The 11079-nt window shown below is 49.3% G+C and overlaps 2 protein-coding genes across 3 annotated transcripts; one reads left to right on the top strand and one right to left on the bottom strand.

Annotated features, from left to right (window-relative positions):
• The first annotated feature begins 2843 nt into the window (after positions 1-2843).
• RNASE13 (ribonuclease A family member 13 (inactive)) lies at positions 2844-7000 on the top strand. Of its 2 annotated transcripts, none has more exons than XM_068965911.1 (3): positions 2844-2874; positions 5223-5402; positions 5688-7000. In XM_068965911.1, exon 3 carries the CDS (start codon positions 5696-5698, stop codon positions 6155-6157), a length of 462 nt encoding a protein of 153 aa, XP_068822012.1. In that variant the 5' UTR covers positions 2844-2874; positions 5223-5402; positions 5688-5695; the 3' UTR covers positions 6158-7000. The 2 variants fall into 2 exon arrangements, with proteins under 2 accessions (XP_068822012.1, XP_068822011.1); XM_068965910.1 differs by lacking the exon at positions 2844-2874 and adding an exon at positions 5036-5077.
• Positions 7001-8059: 1059 nt separating this feature from the next.
• TPPP2 (tubulin polymerization promoting protein family member 2) lies at positions 8060-9984 on the bottom strand. The gene is made up of 3 exons (XM_068966470.1): positions 9809-9984; positions 9409-9562; positions 8060-8248 (listed from the first exon to the last, which is right to left on the bottom strand). Exons 1-3 carry the CDS (start codon positions 9979-9981, stop codon positions 8060-8062), a joined length of 516 nt encoding a protein of 171 aa, XP_068822571.1. The 5' UTR covers positions 9982-9984.
• Positions 9985-11079: the final 1095 nt, after the last annotated feature.

Here is an 11079-nt window from a genome sequence, read left to right as displayed (position 1 = left end):
GCCTCTGGAGACCCATGGAAAGCCCATGAGCCTTTCCTTCCAAGCAGGAGCAGATCCAAGTTCTGTTGTTCTGTGTTGCTCCTAGGATAAATAAAGGTAACGGACTCATTTTTGCAGACGAGGAAAGTGAAACAAATAGCAAGTTGGGGTCAGATGTGGGATTCGCTTTGGGTCTTTGAATTCTCATGACCTCTCCTGGAACAGCTGGGATCTGTAGGAGGCAGCAGTGACAGAAGGTTGGAATCCTTGGCTCCTTTAGACCAGCCAGGATGTAGGGGTGGGGAACCTGGTCTGGGCTTGAGAGTCCTCACCAGGTCACTCTGTCCCGTAAGCCATTGCCAGTTCCTCATTTGTCTATGGAATAAGTTAAAAATTCCTTAGCTTGATGCCCAAGGTCTGCCACAATCTGGCAAACCTGCCTTTCTGACTTCGTCTCTGACTTTTCTCCCACTGAGTGCCTCAGTCTCAGCCAGCCTGGGTTTTTTTCTTTCCTCAAACATGCCTTTCATAATTCTCCCCACCCCCTCTTTTTTTTTTTTTTTTTCATGCTTTGAGGCTGCAACTATCTCACTTTTTTCCTCCTTCAGTATATTTTATTGAAGTACAGTTGACTTACAATGTTTCAGGTGCACAGTAAGGTAATTCCGTTATACACATACATTATTTTCAGATTGTTTTCCACTACAGGTTATTACAAGATACTGACTATAGCTCCCTGTGCTATACAGTAAAACTTTGTTGCTCGATGTGTATCTATTTCTTTTAATTAGAAATCTAGTATTCTATTCATACTAAGTCAAACAAGTGGAATCAAAATGTCAAATTTTGGGGGCAAAAAATTCATACATTTTCTAAAATATATATTAGACATGCTATTTATATTTTAAAAAATTTTATTTTGTATTGGAATATAACCGATTAACAACATTGTGATACTTTCAGGTGAACAGCAAAGGGACTCAGACATACATATAATTATATCCATTCTCTCCCAAACTCCCGTTGCATCCAAGTTTCTACATAACATTGAGCAGGGTTCCATGTGCTATACAGTAGGCTCATAATTCTCTTTATCTCCACTTAATTGTTCCTCGAGATCCATTCAAAGGTTTCAATTTCCCTCCAAAAAGCTTTCTTTGGCCTTCCTAATTCAGAGGGATCTCTCTCGTCTTTAAATTCCTACATTTACTGTCGTCAAAATGTATAATTTTCTGCCTTAAATCACTGGTTATTTCTTCATATATATTTGTTTTCCTCCAGTTTTGACTGTCAATTCCCAGAAGACAAGGACCATCTGTTATACTATTCCCACAGGATACAGCACAGTTAGTGACCCTAAAGGATTTAAATTCTAGGTTAGAAGGCATTTGTCCTGCCCTTGAGTGATCCCATTCCCAGGTGGTATCACCTGAATGATCCCAGTCCCAGTTGAGGAACTGACAGTGCAGCTGCTGAACTCTAACCCCGGGGTGAAGGTCAAATTATGACAAGGAGGTTGAAGTGGCTGAAACAATCCTCTGAGTTCAAGGACAACCCAGGACAGTTTGCTATTTGAATCATTTGATTTGGAAAGGGCGAAGGTAAAGCCACCGAGATTGTAGTGAGCTCGCTTAGGGCTCCCCCTGGATCATAGGGAATCATCTTTGCACTTGTCAGTCTCGCCAGTGGTTCTAGAATCCTACCCCTGGGGAGGGGAGGAGGGAGAAAATGTGTACATAGCTGTATGCAGAGAGTCAGTTTCAGGGGAAAAATAACAAAAGTTATTTCAGTTATTTCAGTGATGAACTGTCAGTAGTCCTCTGGCTGGCAGAAGAACCAGCACCATCACAAGCAAAGTCAAACAAACAAAAAATCTCTAAGTTTTAGATATTTAATCTTTCTCAATGTGTAAGGTATAAGTAAGTTTGCTCTTGTTAGGAAATCTGATTCTGTCATTAGACCAGAAGTTTTCAACCTCAGCACAAGCTCCATTTTCATCTGGGTGCGTCTTTGTTGTGGGAGCTGTCTTGTGCAATGTAAGACGTTGAGCAGCATCTCTGGCCTCTACCCACTAGATGCCAGTAGCGCCTCCCAGTCGTGACAACCAAAAAAGTCTCCAGACGTGATTAACTTCTCCCCCTTGAGAGCCACTGAATTAGACAGGTGGCCTCAAGCAAGCTGCTGTCCATCTCTAAAAGTTAGTTTCTTCATCTCTAGGATGATTATTGTATAGGTAAAGTCCAGTATAACAGGGCAACAATTTCACACATCTCAGGCCTCAGGAGCAGATGAAACCATGACAAGGATGTCAGAATGGATGAAGCAATACTACGGATCAGGATGGGATTTTAAAGACCAAACCACAAGGATTGAAGACTGAAACTTAAAGGCCAATCATGCACTCAGCACTTTTTCTGGTCCCACGATCATGACTTTGTAACATATGTTCATCTGTGTGTTGTTCCTACTGAATTGTAAATTTAATCTGGACTGGAACTGTCTCATTTACTTTTCTATTTCCCCCAATATTTGTTGTAGTGCTTTTCAGGTAGTATTTAACTATTTTAAAATATTTTCAAGCAATTAGCATGGGGCATGACTAATAGAAGGCTTGGTGAAGACGAATTTAAGTCAGGCATTACACAGGGCTCTAGATTGGCAGTGGGCATGTGGGGAGGTCACTTGGCTCATTCGGGGAATATAAGACTTGCCAATGTTGAGTGAGCTGGGAATAAAAAGTAAGTTGGTATAGGAGCATAACTAGTTATCTATTTATATATTGTTCAATGACTAAAAGGCATTTCCATACTGACTGTCTCATTTTATTCTCACAGCCTCATGAGGAAAGGAAGGCATCAACCCCATTGTCTAGAAGAGGAAACAGAAGCTCAGTAGGTTAGCCTGAGATCATGTCCTAAACTTTTATGATGTGTTGTTCCATTTCTGTAATTGTGCAAGTGGAGGTCAGTGATGAAGGGGGAGTAGCAAATGAAGGAAGTGGAAGACCAAGAAGCATGAAAAGCCCCTTTCTCTTCCAAGGGAAGCTGCAGCCTTGAGCAAATAAGGAAGAGGTGGCATGGTCTGAGACTGGGGCCACACAATGCTAGCTTCCTCAAAACAAAGACTTGAGTCAGCCAGGCTCTGGCACCACCCTTCATGGGCTCCCACAGAGTGTTGGCTGATAGACCAGCCTGAAGGATACAGATGAACCACCTGCCTGTGTGGGCTTTCCCCTCACCTGCCTAGCTGTGCACATTTCCCTAAGGAGATGCTCCAAACAGAAGCTTCTTAAACATGACCTCTGGGTTGATCTCCACATGAACTGGCTCAGAAGAACTGAGGGTGGGGGTGAGAGTGGGAGGAGAGAGCAGCATTCTGGGTAGAGGAGATAACATGAACAAGATGCGGTGGAAGCAGGCAGGGATGGAGTTGCAATTGGAGACAGGGTGGGGCCACGTCAGGGAGGTCTTCCGTCCCATGAGATGGAGAGTTCTCTTGTGGTTGGAGAGTGTGTCATGTCCAAGAGAAGGGAGATCCTGAGCAGGAGAAGGAATAGGAATGGAAGAGACAAGTTCGAGGAAAATCTTAGTCAAGAGATTGTCAGGGCTACGTGACTGATGGACTCGAGCTCATACCAGTGCCAGGCCCTGGGCTAAGAGCTCCTGATATACATCTTCATGAATCCTAATACAGCTTCAAGGTATGGAATATTATCCTCACTGACAGATGAAGAAACTGAAACTTATACTGGTTTAGTGAACTAAGCCTGGAAGCATCAGAGCCAGGATTCAATTCCTGGTCTGTTTGGCTCAAAACAAACCAGGCTCTGAACCATCTTGTAGTACTGCCTCCAAACGGATGGGGTTAGGGGGAGGGGAAAGGGAAGGATCACTCTCAGATCTCTTGCAGAGGTAACTGAGGAAACAGACAAGGCAGGAGGGAAAGCAAGCTGGAGGAGGATGGGTTTGGTTTCGGAGTCTGCCTTGCGTTGTCGGAAAGAGCAAGCCTGGACTTTGCCGGTGGTGCGGTGAGTAAGCCTCCTCCTGCCAATGCAGGACCGACCGGTTCGGTCCCTGGTGCAGGAAGATTCCACATGGCTTGGGGCAACTAAGTCCTTGTGCCACAACTACTGAGCCTGTGCTCTAGAGCCCGTGAGCCGCAACTTCTAAAGCCTGTACGCCCATGCTCTGCAACAAGAGAAGCCTGTGCGTCCTGACCAGAGAGTAGCCCCTGCTCTTTGCAAGTAGGGAAAGCCTGTGCACAGCAATGAAGACCCAGCACAGCCATAAATGAATAAAGAAAAGAAAATTTCTTTACAAAAGGAAGAGCAAGGTTAAGGGGCTGTGAATGAGGAACACCCATGCATCTCCCCGTGCCCCCTACCCCTTGTGAATCACACACCGGCCTTGGAACACTCAGGGTTCTGTTCTGACTCCCTTTTCCTGCTCTCCAGGGAGAGAATGGTAAGCTGTCCTAAGACACAACCTGGACAACAGGTGCCAGAGGCAAGGCCCAGAGGCCTGTGGAAGTCCAGGACTGTGAAGGGGCAGGGGTTGATGAAAAAGATTTAGTAGCCTGGCCTTTGTTTTTTTTAAGCAGCAAGAATCTGATCTATTGGGCACCGGCCCACACCGCCTCAAGCCCAGGCTACGCTGTCTACTCCCACCTGACAAGTTTGCGCCTTCGGGGTCAGCCCTCATAGGTTTCCAGGAGTGCCCTGACGCTAAAGGGCCTGAGGCTACAAGGTCAGCATGATCACCACTGGAGTGCAGCTGGTGACGGAGACGGTGAGGGGTCCACAGAATGGTCTTTGGTTCTTGGCCCTGCACTCAGGAGGCAGGGAGGCTCCCTTGTACATGTGGCCCCGGGGCCCCCAGGAGTGGGACGAGAGAGTAGGAGACCCCCTGTTCTCTGAGGGTCAGGAGTAAGCAGCACCTTGCTTCTCAGAAACATGCCAGAGCTTTCTTCATCACCTTTCCACGGGAGCAGGGCCTGTGAACCAGAGAAGACATCAAAGGAAGCCTAAGAACCAGGGGATTTCTGGCACAGAGGCTGGAACTTAGTGTTCTGATGACACCAGGGAGGAGGAGAGCAGAAGGTAAATGGCTCTTTCCTCCTCCTCATCCAGCCCCCGCAGCCCAGGGGCTCCTCAAACCCAGGGGACACGCCCTCCTCCCACACCAGTCTTTATCCACCAGCCTTTCTAGCCTCTTCTCTCACCTGTTGGCTGTCCTTGGCCTCAGGCAGGAGGACTCCGCCTCTGTCCTGCTGTCTTCCGGCTCCCGTCCCTCCTCAGCTGCGGTCAGGGAAGTGCTGCGGAGCCTGTCACTTCTGGACCCTCCGCATTTTTACCAGAAGGACTAACCGGGCCAGGGTAATCAGGAAGAGCCTCTTACCCAAGGACCAGTTGGACCTCTTATTTCGTAAGTGTCACAGCTCCCAGATGGATGGGGTGAAGCTGAGATTCTAAGGTAGACCCAGGGTCAGGGGGAATGGTTAGAGTTGGCCGACCAGTGGGGTGACCTTGGGCAAATGTCTCCTCTGTCTGATGCATGAGGACTTGGGCTGGATGATCTCTGAGGGACAGTTGGGCCTTGAAGACATAGGGGAGGGCACAGTGGGGAGGCTGGGGGCACAATGGAGGCTCTGGGCAGGGACAGCCAGCCACCCAGGCCCACCTCTGTCTCCAACCACCTTAACTCTGTCAGCAGGAAGAATGGCACCACTTGTGGCCCAGCTCCTCTTCCTCCAGGTTGTTCTAGGGACAGCTTTGGTTGAGAACATCAAGACTCAGCTTGCCATCAAGAACTTCCGTACCTTACACGTTGACTATCCCAAGGTTACCTACGCCAAAGGTTTCCAAGGTTATTGCAATGGTCTGATGTCCTATGTTCGGGGCAGGCAAGAAAGCTGGTTTTGCCCAAAGACCCATTATGTCTTACATGCCCCTTGGACAACCATCTGGAAGTTCTGCAAGTACAGTGAGAGCTTCTGTGAGAATTACAATGAATACTGCACGCTCACCCAGGACTCCGTCCCGCTCACAATTTGCTCCCTGTACTACAGACAGCCGCCCACCAGCTGCCGCTACAACAGCACCCTGACCAACCAAAGGCTCTATCTGCTCTGCTCTGAAAAGTATGATGGTGAACCCATAGATATCATTGGCCTCTACTAGGAAGGGAGGCCTTTGGTCTGAAACCACCCCCGCAACTCCCCACCCACGGCCGCTGCTACACACTAGCCTGTCCCCACTCCCAGAGCTCAGATTCCTGGTACAAGGCTTCCTCTCCGGCTTCACAGGCAGGCAGAGTCCCCTCCCAAGAGACCAGGGAGGCAGGAAGTATGTCCAGACTTTTGGTCACCATGCAAAGTTGTGCTGTCTTCTTGGCCTTTTCTGTCTTGCTTCCCTCCCCCCACCACCCCACCACCATTCTCGCTCTCCCACAGACCGTTTTACCCACCCAAGAAGCTGACTGTGTCCAGTTGGCAGTGACTGTCCATCTACTGGGCCAGATCCTGAATCCTGGCTGGAGTCCCAGAGCCTCAGCTCACACCATGGCACCGGTTCTGAGTCTCAAATCCTCTCCCTGCCACCTTTCCCTTCTCGGTCTTTCCCATCTCCCTTACGATTCCCTCCACTCGTTCACCTGTACAGTGGCCATCTCTAGCTGTAGGACCCTCCCTGAGAGTCTTGGACTCATATTAGCTTCATTTCTCCAAGACATCCCCCTCAGCTCTCAGTCTCTCCCCCACGACTCCAACCTCTTTAGTCCGCCTGTAATCTTTCTCTGACCTCTTTTCCTTCCATCCTTCTTGCCTTGGAGCACTGGAGTTTTAAATTATCTTCTCTGACCTGTTCTCCCAGAGATTCCTGCGTCCTTTTACTTCCTGAAGCTCCTTCTGATATCCTCCCAAATCCAGGATCTGCCTCTGACAAGGCAGGGATGAAGTGGGCTCAGCTGTGGTCACAGAAGGTTTTAAAACCATATTTGAATTATGTAAGATACAACCATTGGATGAAACTGGGAGAAGGGTACATGGGATCTCTGTACTTTTTTTTTTACATCTGCCTGTGAGTCTAATCATTGCCAAATAAAAAGATAAAAAGCACATCTGAATTAGCTCTGATTTCATTACTTTTTCTGCAATGGATCAGAACTCCTACTCTCAGAGTCCTGGAGGTCACCCACCTCTGGCCATCTTCCTGGGCCACCCTTTGGCGGTAGGGTCAGTAGGATCTTCTGTTCCATGTCTACCATGATGGAGGTGGGTGGGGTAAAGCTCAGCTCTGGACTGGGTTGAAAATGAAGTCTCCTTACCATTGTTGTGTTGTGTGCTCAGTTGTATCTGACTCTTGCGACCCCATGGACTGTAGCCCACCAGGCTCCTCTGTCTATGGAATTTTCCAGGCTACTTGGAGTGGGTTGTCATTTCCTACTCCAGGGGATCTTCCTGACCCAGGGATCGAACTCACGTCTCCTGCACATCTGCATTGCAGGCCCATTCTCGAGTCACCGGGGAAACCCTTAGCTCTAGAATAAGCTCATAACAGGAGCTAGGCTGAGTAGATCCTTGATCCTTGGCCACCAGATCCCTGGTGTCTATTTCTTCCCCAACAAAACATGGACTGCAACAGACGAGGAAGGTGGAGGGACAAGGAACGGTCTCATTGCTAGTATTCGGGCCGTAGTATGTCAAATCGGGAATTGCTACTCCCCTTTGGGATGCTGGGGGGGGGATGGATACCGGTAATGTGTGAGCACAGCTAGCAAATACTTTTGCCTCCACAGCTAGTTTATCTCTTATCTCCAAATATATTCCTCAGCCATGGTCTTAGAAGCAGCTGTTGAAGGGGATGCTACCCAGTGATGAGGAGGCCAAGTAGAATGAAGGACGTGCTTCTGGGAAGTCCTACCCTTGGGTTCCTCGGCTCTTCTGTTTCTGCACCAAGGGTCCCTCATCCTTCCGCGGGTGGAAGACAGAGCTCGTGAACTGCTTGCTGCACACACAGATGTTTATTGTCCCCCCACCCCAAGCTCCCTGGTGTTCTAGATGCAGGCGAAGATGAGGCTACTTGCTAGTTGTTGCCCTTCTTATCATACGTGCCAGCACCCTTGTAGCCACTCACGTAGCCTGAGTTGTCAGTCACGTCTTCCCGTCCCGCGATGCCTTTCCCCTTGCCGCTCTCGTCAAAGCGCTCCTTGTGGGTGCCGGTGTACTTGCTGGTGTCCGTCAGCCGGCTCACCCCGCCCACTGTTGTCGCTTTCTGTGGGCCAGAGGGTGAGGGGCCTGAGCCTGCTCCCTTCCTTCCCCTCCACTGTCACAGCCCTTCTCTAGCAACGGCCTTAGAGAAGTTTTATTAGTTGTCCGAGCTCATGTTCAACCCCTGGCATGGTGCTGCTGCCTGCTTAGGGCTCAGGTGCAGATGAGAGGAGGAACTGTGATAAGAGCCATCCACTCGTGAGAAAGGAATCCGGGGCATGGGAATGAGTAGGGAGGTGTGTGTGTGTACTTTTCTGCTTCCAGAGAAGCTATTTTGACTAGGCTGCAGCAAGAGGACTTCAACCCCAGACCTAAAACACAAGTTCTGTCCTGCTGTGCTGTGCTTAGTCGCTCAGTCTTGTCCAACTCTTTGTGACCCCACGGACTGTAGCCCTCTAGGCTCCTCTGTCCATGGGGATTCTCCAGGCAAGAATACTGGAGTGGGTTGCCATGCCCTCCTCTATGGGATCTTTCCAACCCAGGGATCGAACCCAGGTCTCCAGCACTGCAAGCAAATTCTTTACCATCTGAGCCATCAGAGAAGCCCCTCTGTCCTGCTGGGAAGGCCCTATTTGAAACCCACAGTAGAAAGAGATTTTAGTAGAGAGGGGATAAATAGGGAACCGAAAGGTGGGTGCAAGGCAAGAAGTCGGATATTAGACCTTACATAACCAACTCGATGGACATGAGTTTGAGTGAACTCCGGGAGTTGGTAATGGACAGGGAGGCCTGGCGTGCTGTGATTCATGGGGTCGCAAAGAGTCGGACTGAGCGACTGAATTGAACTGAAGAGTGCGAAGAGGGTAGGGAGCAGGTACCACGTGCTCTGTGCTCAATGTCCCCCCAAAGCCACCTGGCCCTGGTGGCCTGGCCCAGATCCTGGATACTTGGGAATGAGTCTAAGTTTCACTATTAAAATAGGCGTGAAAAGAAAAATAAGTAAATAAATAAAATCGCTGTGGACCTTGGCTAAGTCACTGCTTCTCACAGTTTCCTCACTTCTGAAATGACTCGATGATCTCTAAATTAGTCTGTTTCAGTATCAACAGTGCCCGTCTCCCCACTGCTATTGAAAAGGGTTGGGGACATCGGTGCAGAGGAGGGGAGATGAGAGCAGGGACTCAGGAAGCAGCGTCAGGGTTAGGAATGAAGTCTGTCACTCACAGTAACACCAGTGGTAGCTGGGTCCTTGCCCTCCATGAGCTTATAAATGTTCTCCAGGGCTTCATCCGGGCTTTTCTCCTTGAATCGCTTCTGGCCCAGTTCCTTCATTGCTTCCTGGAACTGTTGGAATGTGATGGTTCGGGCATTCTTGGCCCTGGTCAGTAAGACAGAAATCCAGGAACTGGGGAACATGAAGTCATCACTTTCCAAGGCCCAGCCCTCCTCTTACTCAGACAGGGCCTCTACACACTGAATGTCTTGAGGTCAGGGACTAGCAGAGCCAGGCACCCAGTAGGTGCTCAGGAGACCCGCTACAAATGCTCTACTGCAGAAACCCTGCCACATCCCATGACCTTGCTTGTTCTACTCATCACTCCCACTCCTGTCCTTGGTCCCTTACTTGACTTTGCTGAAAACGATGTCCACGTCAGTGGAGGTGACTGTCTTGCCATCCATGATGCCACAGTCTTTGCACAGCTTGGAGAAGTTCTTGTTGTTCATTTCAGTGCCACTGGTTGAGGATTCTCCAAAGACAGCAAACCGCTGGAACGTTCTTTCTGCTTCTGATGCCATGGTCAACTGGAGGTGGGGGAGGACAGTAAGGGGGGAGGCTTGGGGGTGAGGGAGGAGGGGAGGGGAGGACTGAAGAGTAAGAATGACGAAGGTTACAGTAAAATCAGCATCAGCAACAGGAGCAAACACACCCGTCTGACCTACTGTTCTCAGTACGAGGGATACTAGTGTGGATCCTACACACTGAATAATCGCCACTGCCAACCACTTCCCCACCACTTCTGTGTACCTGAGAGTGCCCGGATGGTGTCTGACCCTAACCAGCCTCTGTAGGTAAGTGTGCAGATCTGTGGGAGCTGGCTGGCTGAGGAGCCGGGGGTGGGGGCGGGGAAGGTGGTGGTGGGGGCAGTGGGGAGGGGAGACAGGGGAGGACAGGGAAGTTTCTGTGACCTCAGCGGTGTTTATGTGACATCATTTCCAGCCCCTGTTACAGCTCTAATCTTGGGGGAGGGGTCTTAGGTCCCTACCTCACATGCTGCATTGAACACGTTACCAACCTCCTGATCTCTGCAAGTGACCAAGCTTCCCTCACTGGCTCAGCCCTGCTTGAACCAGTCCTCTGGTCCTAGTTAAACTGTCTTATGCTCTGTCCCTCAACAAAAGTTGAGGAAAGCTCAGGGAAGGAGTTAAGGGAAAGAGGTTGATATCAGTCCAGCACTGTCCTTTCTTTGTCTCCTGGCCGGGTTAATGACACACATGGAGAATCCCACTGGCTTTGGCAGACCAGGCTCAATAGGAACTTGAAATGGCTTCCAGTTTGGGCCCCACACGGAAAGAGCATGGGCCTTGGAGGGTCACACAGCTGGCTGGGTTAGGGTGAGGGTGAGCCTCAGACTCTCAAAATCTTCCAGATAATTTTAATTTTCTATGCAGGTCAGGGATTTTTTTTTTTTTTTTCCCATGCCACATGTCTTCTGGAATCTTAGTTCACTGACTAGGGATTGAACCTGGGCCTTCAGCAGTGAAGGCTCTGAGTAACTACTGGACCACTAGGGAATGCCCTCCCCTCTCTTTTTAAAGTAATGCTGTAATTTTATTCAGTTTTCACTGCATGTGTTGTGTCTTCCTTCAGAAGGGGTTTCTCTCTGGCCTTTTCTC

The sequence above is a fragment of the Capricornis sumatraensis genome, chromosome 2 (genome assembly GCF_032405125.1).
Source record: "Capricornis sumatraensis isolate serow.1 chromosome 2, serow.2, whole genome shotgun sequence".
Taxonomy (NCBI): domain Eukaryota; kingdom Metazoa; phylum Chordata; class Mammalia; order Artiodactyla; family Bovidae; genus Capricornis; species Capricornis sumatraensis.
Note: the sequence above shows the minus strand (reverse complement) of the source record. Positions and strands in the feature narration are given on the sequence as shown.